This window comes from Staurois parvus, unplaced genomic scaffold, assembly GCF_062004578.1.
Source record: "Staurois parvus isolate SC_StPar_1 unplaced genomic scaffold, SC_StPar_1.0 ptg000315l, whole genome shotgun sequence".
Lineage (NCBI taxonomy): Eukaryota > Metazoa > Chordata > Amphibia > Anura > Ranidae > Staurois > Staurois parvus.
In genome coordinates, this window is record NW_028318111.1 from 4,038,489 (window position 1) to 4,050,663 (window position 12,175).

Below are 12,175 nucleotides of genomic sequence, written 5' to 3' on the forward strand. Positions count from 1 at the left end.
TGGCTGCATCAGTTTTCTTTTTTCCCTCTGTTTTCACCTGGTGCTCTGGCCACTTACACACCTCCTGTGTTAGAACACCCCCAGTCTGGATGAAGGAGCACAGGGGCAGACAGCAGCACTGTCATTCTGGGGGGAGGGGAATGTTAGATATACTAGCAGATTTAGATATACTAGCAAACCGAAACCAAACTCCAGCTCCACTTCATAAGCAGTTACAGCAAACAGTTTTTTTTCCCCTTTTGGGATAAAGGTTTTACATAAATATAAGCTGATCATTGTAAGCACCCCTGTCAGCAGTAAATGGTTTGTCTCATCCTTCTAACTGCTACATCTGCAGAACAGCTTGATCTGTTGAAGAACAACAGATTTACTGGCAGGATCACCAGACGAAAATAAAGGAAAAGAAGCCTAAATTTAGAAAACTAATGTAGCCATCACATCTAAGAACTAGTAAACTGCAATATGATAAATGTTTGTTTTTGGTTTTAATATCCCTATAAAGTAAAAGCCAGTTTAAAGGCCAAGTCCACCTTTTGAAAAAAAAATTAGATATATGTTTGCATCTACTTCTCCAGCAATGTGCCAAACCATTGTTCCTCCACTTCCTTTCAGAGCATGACAACGCTGTACCATTGTTATTCCAAAGCAGCTTCTCCAGAGTAACCTCATCTGTGTAGTCCCCACTGTTTAGTGAGCCTATAGCTTTCGGACTTATCAGCTTGGTGGGATCATGTAAATGTTCATGGAATGTGTACTCTCTGCATCCACTTGCAGGTCATATGTCAATGATGTGCAAGTGCTACTGAAACCCGGCCGCCATAACAGGCTGAACTGCCAAAGCGCACAGGACAACTAACAAGACTGAGTAGAAATGTAAAAATGATGTATCCTATAATAAAAAAAAAAGCTTGGGGAAACATATGAAAGGATTACTGCCATTTCTATCTGTATAAAAATATGTCTTTAGCTGTACTTTCAGCCTTTATTTTTACTAAAAATTAGATGCTGGCTCAAGAATTGCAGCGCCCTTTTCCCAAATTCCATAATCATCGGTCTGCTTCCCTGAAACACTAAGATCACTTTCACACAAAGGATCCAATCAGGTCCGCCTGTCAATTTTTTAGGCAGACCCTATTAGACCCTCCATTCACCCCTATGGACCAACAGGTGTTAAACTAAACCCACTACCTCCAATAAAAACTACCTCGGCTAAAAACAAATAAACTGAGGGGTATGCATCCCCCTGTCTAGGCAGATCAAATCAGAGGGCAGTCGGGTGTAAACGGACAGTGGAGTCCATTTACTCCCGGCCACCCATAGAGCAGTGTGGGCTCTGTCAATGTCCACTATGCATAACAGTGGAGCTGACACAGACCTGTCATTCGCCTGCTCAGCTCTGATCAGCAGGGGATCCCCTCCCCTGCTGATCAAATTGGAGCTTGCCCATGTGAAAGGGACCTAAGCAATTTAAAGCTGGACCCCAGGCAAACAGCTTAAATATCTTTTATATACATATAATCAAACTTTTTTACCTGAAAAAAGATTTGTACTTCTGCCCATACAGTCCTTATATTTAGAAAGCTCTACCTGACAGCACAGACAGGTCAGTGGACAGACATTCCTCTACTGCAGTGAAGCAACACAGCTGGGTCACCTCCCTGCCACCAGCCTGTGATTGGGCAGGGAGGACATTGCAGCAGTACAGTAATGAGTTATCCCTCTTCTCAGCCTGCTCTCTCCTTCAGTCAGTGTGTTCCTAGCCAGGTCCATAAAACTGCTTCTCCTCCCAGTATGAGTGCTCTTGGGAGACAAGAGGCTGATACCAAGGACAAGTCAGGTACTATGCTAGCTGCATTGAACCCTTTTGCTGATGGAATTATTTTTGCACGCATGTTAAAATTCACATTCTAGAGTTTCTAAAAGCAGGGACACTGTAGAATAAAATGGTGGCAGTTGCTAATTTTTATGTCACATTAAATATCCGCTACCCAATTTTTGATGAAATATAAAGGGTGAGGTCGTTCTAAGTACACAGTAACAAATATTGTAATGTGTATGCATATATACATATATACACACACACCGATCAGCCATAACTTTATGACCACCCACCTAATATTGCGTAGGACCCCTTTTGTCACCAAAACGACGCTGACCTGGCGAGGCAAGGCAGTCACAGACTTTGGATTCTGTGGTACATGACATCAAGCCAAGCACCAAGTAGCAGATCCTTTAAGTCCTGTAAGTTGCAAGGTGGGGCTTCCATAGATCAGACTTGTTTTTCAAGCACATCCCACATAGGCTCAACTTGGTTGATATCTAGAGAATCTGGAGGCCGAGTCAGCACCTCAGATTCCTTGTTTTCCTCAAACTATTCTTGAACCATTTTTGCAGTGTGTCATTGCGCATTATCCTGCTGAAAGAGGCCACTGCCGTCAGGGAATACCGTTTCCATGAAGGGGTGTACTTGGTCACCAACAATGTTTATGTGGGTGATGCGTATTAGTTAACATCCACATGTATGGCAGGAACCAAAGTCTCTCAGCAGAACATTGCCCAAAGCATCTCACTGCTTCTGCCAGCATGCCTGCTCCCCATACTGCATCCTGGTGCCATCTCTTCCCCAGGTAAGTGATGCACACACACCCAGCCATCTTCATGGTGTAAAAGAAAATGTGATTCATCAGACCAGGCTACCTTCTTCCATGTTTGTGTGATTTTTTTGATAGCTGGTTGGAGACTTAAAAGGATGCAGAGGCTCAATGAAGCAAAATGGTGCTTAAACTGTTTGGCAAATTTGAGAACGCTACCACCCGGCCTCACAATATCATATCGCTCACAATGCTGGCTTTTAAAATGAGTCACTGCAGCATCAGGCCGACAATACTGGACTTACTTTTTCTGCCTCTTTAGTGTCATCAAAGAGTCTCTTCTGGCGACGAGCTGGTGTCGGCTTGGCCGTCTCCCATGCTTCTACCCACATGTTGTTGGGGATTTTCATTCGAGCGCTCAGTTCGCCTTTAATAACTTTATTGCCACTCTCGTCCACCACTTCCTCTTCAATGTAATCACGGGGAGAGTACCAACGCACAAAATCCTCCAGGGAGCAGCCAGGATTTGCAGCCTGGGAACACAACCTATTGGTTAGATCACAATACAGAAAAGAACAAAATGCTAAATCATACATTATATGGTCGATGGTTTGTGAGCACCTGGCTATATGAGCGTGTTAGATATTCCATTCCAAAACCCTGGACATTAATATGGAGTTGTCTATCCCTTCTTCACCCCGGAATTCAGGAACATAAGTTGCAAATGAAATATAAACTTGTTTTGTGCCTGAGACGCTAATTTGCTTGACAAATGTCCCCCTATGTACAGTGCTGGATTTATAAAGGGAGCAAAAAGGGACAACTGCCCTGGGCCCCCCTTTATACAAATATATAAAATAATAATAAAAACCAATACAAAACTATTAAAAAAAAATATATAAAAAATAATAAATAAAATAATGTAAAATATCTAATAATAAATAAATACTTTATTTTATTAAATGAATCTTCGGAAGTAATATTTTGCCTGCCATCATCTGTAAAAGTTTTTACTCTGGACTGGAATATAGTGTCGTTTCTAAAAACAAAATTGCTCAAGCAAACCACTCATTGATCGCTTACACTCTTAAGGAAGGTGGCCTATGGCGTGTGTGTGTGTGTGTGTGTATGCATGTGTGTGTGTGTATGTATGCATGTGTGTGTGTGTATGTATGCATGTGTGTGTGTGTATGTATGTATGTATGTATGCGTGTGTGTGCACACCTGCCCTTAACCTATCCATTGCTATATGTGCTCCAACTTGGAAGACTGAAGTTTATAGAGTTAGGACTGCAGTACACAGAGGTGTACTCTCTGTTTGTAACAAGAATTGTTAGGGTCATTTCATTTTTTTTGCAGGCTGGCTGGAAAGCTTGCTGGTAAATTTGTGGTTGTTAGAGATGTGCACCTTACTGCAAAGCCTGGTTATAGGTTGGGGTGGTTGCCTCTTTTTGTACACTCTGTTAAATTGGATGTGGGGACACAATGGATGCCTTCAGCTGCCACTGTGCTTTTACTGGGTGTGTCTGTGCCTTTAAAGAGAGGTGGGCTCCCTCCAGGCAAACCTGCCCTTAATCTATCCACTGCTATATGTGCTCTAACTTGGGAGACTCTGAAAATCATAGAGTTAGGACTGCAGTACAGAGAGGTGCCTTGATGTAGGCACTGCGGTTTATACATATATTTGCAAATGTGTTCAAACAAAACGTTCTGTTTTTAACGTGCATTGTTGAACAGGGTCTATTTGTTTGGTTTTGCAGGCTGGTTAGTAAGTGTGCTGGGAAATTTGTGTTTGTTAGTATAGACAAGTGCACGCCTGATCTCAGAATAATGTTTTGTCATGCAGTTTGAAAATGTGTGACTATCAATGAGAATATAAACCAACTTGGTGTGTGAGGAGCCCCCAAACCTGAAGTGCCACAGGCCCTCCAAGGCCTAAATCTGTACCTAACTAGGTCGCTCAAGCAGTCTGTAGAATGGTACAGTATATTTCACAATCAACTGCAAATAAAACAGTAGAGCCTCTATGAAATAATGCATCTTTGTGCCTATTGCACTATGACTGCTGAGAAGCAACTCCACCCAGAACAGTTTCCTCAGTCCTGAACAGTGTGTGGGGCATGGTTCAATTCCCTGCATGGCTTTTACTGCCTTATGGGTCTCTAACTGGGACAGGACAGCTCCAGTTATCAGGCCCCATCTAGCGGACATTATAGGAAAAGACAGAGTTGACACAGCTCAATGTCATATCTATGGCATGGTTAGGTGAAATCTGCTCCTGAGCTCCCGGACAGCGGTGTAGACTTGTAGGTGAAGATGCTCCCTACCCAACTCCACCCTAAATATAAACAAAAAAGTCAGTTTCAATGGTAATAGCCATGAATATTATGGTCCTTATAAGAATGTAGTTTAGAGGCAGACATGGAGAAAGATTGGGGACATTCTAAGTACAACAGAAAGCTTGACATCTAATGTAATAAGAAAAGCTGCTCTATATTCAGACCGTCACCTGTGTACTACGCACTGCAGCCATCTTTTCTTCCATACCTTGAAAGACTCCATGTCAGATAGCAGACAGGCGCTCTGCATGCGAGCCCGGATGTGCGCCCCTTCCGCAGAGGTGCCCAGCTTGGCCAGAACCTCGGATTGCTCCTCAAGCAGGTCTTCTGTCATAGGTGCCGGCTCCTGAAACAGCCCAGACAAGCAGAAATGAGATGATGCTGCATCAGCACTTTCCACCCTGAATTCCCACAAGATTCTGCATGTGTTTCCTGAAGCATTTCAAATCACAAATTAGGCCACTGACCTGTCTGCTAACAAAGGTTTGTCACAATGTTAATGGGAGTGCGGGAGGGGGCTGGAGTAAGGTATAAAAGGTACAAAGGATCAGCCATCTCTGGTTTTGAAGAACACATTCAAGCTGCGTAGGGTGGGAAACATTTAGGAGAACTACAAGTCGTAGAAGGAACTGTCAGCCAAGACGTTTTTAGAAGAAATTAAAGCTCAGCAAACTTCTTGGGACATTGTTAGAATACACGGAGCCTAGCAATGTCGCTTTAAAGTACATGTTTAAAGCTGAACTCCAAGGTTGCAAAATCTCTCTCCTTGCAGTGGGTCCTCCTTTCACTGTAAGGGTTAATGGCAAGTTTTTCCTAGACGATGATAATTTAAGGGAATATATTCACCGTATTCATAGCTCCTGCAAGCTTTCCTTCTTGTTAAGCAAACAGATGTACTGGTGCTGCTACCTTCCTTCAATCCCCAGCTCCACCCAGTGCTCAGACTGAAAACGTCAAACGGCAATATCCTTTATTGAAATGCCATAAAACACCTGTAAAACAACCAACGCGTTTCGTCCGTCAGGCCTTAGTCATAGCTAAGGCCTGACGGCAGAAACATGTTTGGTTTTTTTTCAGCAGTTTCATGCCATTTCAATAAAGGATATTGCCATTTACACAAATGCCGACTATCCCTCCAGTGGTTCTCTTTAAGCAGCCTGTACCTCTTTCCTTTGCTGCCTGTGGCTGCCATGGGCCTATTCATACCCCGGGAGCATCAGACAGTAGAGGAGAGAGCTGGCTGCCAGGGGAGTGGTGAATAAAGGTGCATGCATACCTGTGAATTCACCCAACTCTGATCACATGAAAATCCCAGCGGCAGTTCCCAACAATAAGCTGCAGTGCAGAAGAAAGCAATGGGAAGCTGCCGGCTCCCGCAGCTAATAGAGGTCATCTGCATGTAATTACTTTTGCAGCAATCACATGCAAGTGATCAGCCATTGACACAGGCAGTCTGCATCCAGGGCCAATCGCTTGCATGTGATCACTGTTATGATTAGCTGCAGAGCTGGCAGCCTCCCATTGCTTATATTGGGCCTGCCTCCTGCAACTAATCACTGGGAACTCCCGCTGGGGTTCTTGCATGTGATTGTTGTTGGGTATATTTGCAGGTGTGAATGCACCCTAAAGCTACATGTACTGTTTTTTTTTTTTGTTCTACCAGGGGGCTGACTGAAAAAAAACTGACAGATCCCTACATCAACACAAAGCAATGTTGATGCAGGGGTAGCTCCCACTGTTCTATTGTATTCTGACAAGGGGTACACTCCCCACCAATCCAAATACATAGATCAGCGCCTACAGCCATTGGCTGCAAGCTCGGATTGAATGATGATTTTCTAGCATGACTATTCAACAAAAGTCGGTCATTAGACACAATAACATTCGTCTGGTTCCTGCTGCAGTACAGCTTCTCTGGATGGAGCAGCTAGGTGGAAAGGGTGGTCATAGTCGAAGAGTCCAGAGCCTGTGACAGCTTATTAGTTGTATTAAGGTGGAGCTCCACCCAAAAGGGGAAGTTTCACTTTAACGCTTCCCCACTTCTCTTCCCCAAATGGCCCTTTTTGGGGGGGAGTAACTGGTTTTAACAGGTACCTGCTCCCACTTCCACTCTGACGAGGGTGATCAGAAGTGAAAGTTCTCATCCCTCCCCACAGTATTCTGAGACACCTCACAGGTCCCAGAGGCCTGCGGGACCATTAATAATGCGCAGTGGGCACCTGTTTGTGAAGTTACAAGCTGTCACAGCCAGGTGCCTGCAGTTTAGATGCCAGTGCCAGGGAAAGAAGATGAAGTGACGGTTCGGCTTGGGTGAGCACATCGCTGGATCCTGGGATAGGTGAGGGTCTGTTTATTAAATGTCAGAAGCTACAGTTTTTGTAACTGCTGGCTTTAAAAAAAAAAAACCCCACAAAAATGGATGGAGCGCCTCTTTAACATCCACCACACCTAAAGATTATGGCAATGCGGATGGGGTGGAGGAATGGAAGGAGGAAGATTTCAACTAACATAAGAGGCATCAGCACAAGGGACACATCCTACTGATTGTAAGTCATGTCTCTTGTGCTGATTTTTCTGTTTTCTATTTTGGCTGCCCTTGGGCTTTAAGATACAAAAACTCAGTGCAATGGCCAATACACCACAGCTCTTCTTGTAAAAGAAAAACAAATATTTAATGTTTATAGAACTCATCTAACAGTCCATGCAAACTTGGTCTTTTGGTGTCCTTTTATCATGTAGCGGTAAATGACCGCTGCTCAGTTCTCCGGCATTCTCAGAGGAGAGAGTTCTCCTCTGAATGCCTTTTTATCAAGCGGTGTAGATCACTTCTCCGAATGAGGAGAGAAGCGATCTACAAACGCTTTGAACGCTGGAAAACGGCTGCTGTTACTAGAATCTCTCAAGATTACAGTGAGAGATCAGTCAAACACCATTTACTAGCCGTAAATTATTGCTGCTTAGTTTGCGGTTCCTCCGATTCTCCAGCTTTGGGTTGGAGAATCTGGAGGGAGAACACGGATTGCCAGTGAAGGGCTGACATCGCTCCTGCATATACTGGCTGTCTGTGTGCTGAGATGATCAGCGGAGAACATGTTCTCCGCTGATCATCTCTGTTTCCTAAACCACTAATGATCGGAGATCAGCAACAATCCTCAGGATCGCCTCTGATCTCCGTTTCATAAAAGGACACCTTTGTGTGTTCAATTCCACACTGCAGAGTAGGAAGAACCAACAAAACAAAAACACCCAAGTCTCTTTAAGCTGCTACATAAAAAAAAATGTTCAGTCACTTCAAGGATTGCTGTTCTTTAATCCAAAAATTGTTACTTTAAGGCTACATGCACACTGAGCATGTAGCCTCTTTGCATCAATTTCCAGTGTTTAGGGATCTATGCATTCAGAGATGTATGCCCAAAATGCAGAATACCTGCATTCAGGACATATGGCCTTAAACACAGAGTACCACTTGGTACAGCATCCAGCCACGTATTCCAGCCTATCACAGACTGTGCCAGGTTACGGACAGTAGGGCTGCCCATTGCACCTGGGTCCCATGGGTTTTGACACACAGGGGCTAGAGCAGGGGTGGGCAAACTTTTTGACTTAAGGGCCGCAATGGGTTCATATATTGGACCCGGGGCCGGACCAAGAGTAGATGAATGATGTGTATGTGTCATCCATAGTAAGTATAGTAATATTCCCCCATAGTAAGCATAGTAATTAATCCCCCATATAGTAATTCATCCCCCATAGTAATTAATCCCCCATATAGTAATTCATCCCCCATATAGTAATTAATCCCCCATATAGTAATTAATCCCCCATATAGTAATTCATCCCCCATAGTAATTCATCCCCCCTATAGTAATTCATCCCCCCTATAGTAATTCATTCCCCATAGTAATTCATCCCCCCTATAGTAATTCATCCCCCCTATAGTAATTCATTCCCCATATTAATTCATCCCCCATATTAAGTCCCCAAGTCCCCCCTGTGTCAATTCACTTACCTTTGCTCCGTGCGTTCCTCTCGCCGTGTTCCCACGCCGTTCCGGTGTAGCATGAAAATCTGTCTCCTATGAGGATCTGTCCCCCTCGACGTATCTGCGCATGTGCCAGTTTCAGGCATTAGCAGCCGATCGGCGATCTCCGGCACATGCGCAGATACGTCGAGGGGGACAGATCCTCATAGGAGACAGATTTTCATGCTACACCGGTCTTCAGGTGAGAGGAGCCTAGCTCCGCGGGCCGGATTAAAAGGCCGTAGTTTGCCCATTGCTGGGCTAGAGTGTCCAGTGTGCATGTAGCCTTAAATGTGCTACTTGAAACTCTTTTTCTACTTGTATATAATCATTGTCGTGCTTCACAGTTACTCTTTTACTATATGTACAAAAAAAGAATATAAAATACTCAAACAGATTGACCTGGCGGGGTTGAGCCAGATAGTACAGCTAACTAATGATGCGGAAGGGTTAAGCCTACACAGAAGATCACCGTCTACTTACTGCCGGATGGAGGGTGTTGAAAACTAAGCACTATATTAAGCTTAGTAAAACAGCAGAAGACTAATGAGTACACGTCTCAGAAAAATCAGATTTTACCATAGAAACTGACACTTTCTCCTGTTTCCACAGCAGCAAGACATCCTGGGAGAAGGAGATGTAAATTAACAGTTATTACACTGCGGCACCTCCTGAATTCGATTAGGATTGATATTGGTGGCCTCCAAATACAGCATTTATACACTTCTGAACATACATGAGCGAACACATTGACATAGCATGTACAGTTCTACACTATATGGCCAAATGCTTGTGGACACCTGACCATCACACCTTTACGAGTCTGTGGGCATCTCATTGCAAAGCTATGGGCTTTAACATGGAATTGGCCCCCTATTGCAGCTTCAACAGCCTACACTCTTCTAGGAAGGTTTTCCACAAGATTTTGGAGTGTGTCTTTGGACATTTGTACCCATTCATCCAAAATAGCATTTGTGATGTCAGGTTTTGATGTTGGATGAGAAGACTTGGCACCCCAATCAGCATTGCAGTTCATTCTAAAGGTGTTTAGTAGGGTTGAAGTTAGGGCTTTGTGTACACCACCCCAGCCTATGTCTTCATGGAGCTGGCTTTGTAAACAGGGGCAGACATGCTGGAAGAGAAAAGGGCCTTCTCCAAACAGTTGCCATAAGGTTGGAAGACAACAATAATCACCTTTCCTCCTCACCTTTAGGCGCACCCTGAAAACCCATCTCTTCAGGAAGCCTACCCCACCCTCACCTAACAGCCGATCTCCTCCACTCCTCCTTCCACTCCATCCCCCACAGCTATTTCCTCCTGTACCACTATCCCCTCCCTCCTAGATTGTAAGCTCCAAGGAGCAGGGCCCTCGAACCCCTCGTGTATAATTGTATTGTTACTGTGTTGTCTCGTGTTCTGTCTCCCATTATAATGTACAGCGCTGAGCAAACTGTTGGCGCTATATAAATACTGTATAATAATAATAATCTGAAAACAGCCACTCTCAACCAGGGTTCTTTCAGAGGTTCCTTGAGTTGTGGTTGATTGACCTCTCATTTGATGGCACCTAGTTTGGAGGTCAATGCCACCCGGCAGAGATGGCTGTATGAACCCAATGATGTTTTTATTATTATTATACAGGATTTATATGGCGCCAACAGTTTGCTCAGCGCTTTACAAAATAACGGGAGACAATACAACAACAATACAGTTCAATACAAGAGGGTTAGGAGGGCCTGATCCTTGGAGCTTACAATCTAAGAGATGTTTTTAGCTGTTTGTAAGGGTGGCATTCTGACCACCAATTTAATGGGCATTTGTCCTTCTGACCACCAATAAATTGTTTTTAGCCAGGGTTTCCCGAGACCTGAAAATTATTTCAAAGCTTCCTCTGGAGTAGAAATGTTGAGAAAGGCTGGTCTAAAATGTCTTTGCATGCTGTAGGATTGCCAGTACCCTTCACTGAAAACACCTGAACTCAAAATTTGAAGGGGTGTCCACATAATTCTGACCATATGAGTATAGAGTGAGAAGCAATGTAACTGCCACATACCAGATTTCTACCATTAAGTGCTGTATTTACCATAATGACATTTGTAAGGCCATGCTCAGGGCAGGAGGGTAGAGTGGGAAGCAAAAAATTTTTATATAGGCTCTCTATAGTTCAAGAAACATGAAATTATCATCTTTGATCTCATTTGGTGGTCTGTATAGTTAAAATCAGATCTACACATAAAACAGACTGCATGCTGACTCCAATTCACTTTTCAGAAATAGATTTTACTAAAAAGATCGCATGAAAAAAAGGGGCGCAGCTTGAAGAAAAGGGCATCATCATATCTATATATTGTCTTCCTAACTTGACAATCACTACAAATTAATTTAAAGTGATATGAAATGTGAACAAAGCATATCCCTTTATATAGTGTGTACATGTCTCAATCCAGAGCACTATGTGTAATTTTTGCCAGCAGCCTCCTTCTTCTGCTATCTGCATGAGTAACTTCTGACTCATGACAGGGGAGGGAGCTCCAGCACACAGCCTGTGATTGAAAGCCTCAGAGAAAAGGGGTGTGTCCCTGCCTTCTGATCAGCTCTCACTGAGTTCTGCAGCGTTTAACTTTAGCTCCTTGGCCCCTGATTTCTGGAAGTTCAGACAAGCTGTATGTGTTATGCACTTTGATTGGCTGTAGAGAAGAAAGGACTGCAAATAAACAGGTACAACCTATGTAGGAGGATTTATTTAATCTCTCTGTATCACCTGAGGCTAGTAATTTAATTGGATATATGTAAGGGTTTACAACCACTTTAAAGAATTAGTGCACCTATCTTTCCCCTTGACCTAAACAATCCCATCCTCCCCATCCACAGATTAAAATCAGATGGTCACGGTCTCCATTGCTTGTTTACATCCACAAGTGAAAGCTTCCCTCTCCTGGCTAGGAGTGGGCAGTACAGACCCAAAAACATCTATGGGGCTCATCTACCTCCACCTTCTAGATAAGGGATGACCCCATAGAAGTCCATGGAGCTTTAATTTGCTGGCATGCCCAGGAGAGGATGCCTTTTGCCTCTGGATGTAAACAACAGAGACCATGGCTGCTGGATCTCGGAAAGTATACCTATGAAGGAAAGGGTGGGATCATTTAAGTGAGGACAAAAGAATAAGTACACTTTGTCTGAAAATACAATTATTAATTAAAGGAAAATAAACTTGAAATGTG

At 43.6% G+C, this 12,175-nt stretch overlaps 1 protein-coding gene across 2 annotated transcripts in view; it reads right to left on the reverse strand.

Moving 5' to 3' along the window:
* Window positions 1-12,175, reverse strand: part of RAB3GAP1 (RAB3 GTPase activating protein catalytic subunit 1) — a 204,090-nt gene that overhangs the window by 25,386 nt on the left and 166,529 nt on the right. For both annotated transcript variants that reach the window (XM_089683600.1, XM_089683598.1), the window contains exons 18-19: window positions 5,139-5,276; window positions 2,897-3,124 (exon numbers count right to left, since the gene is read on the reverse strand). In XM_089683600.1, the coding sequence (XP_089539726.1) occupies window positions 2,897-3,124; window positions 5,139-5,276 (366 nt within the window). The remainder of the gene's footprint in view (window positions 1-2,896; window positions 3,125-5,138; window positions 5,277-12,175) is intronic.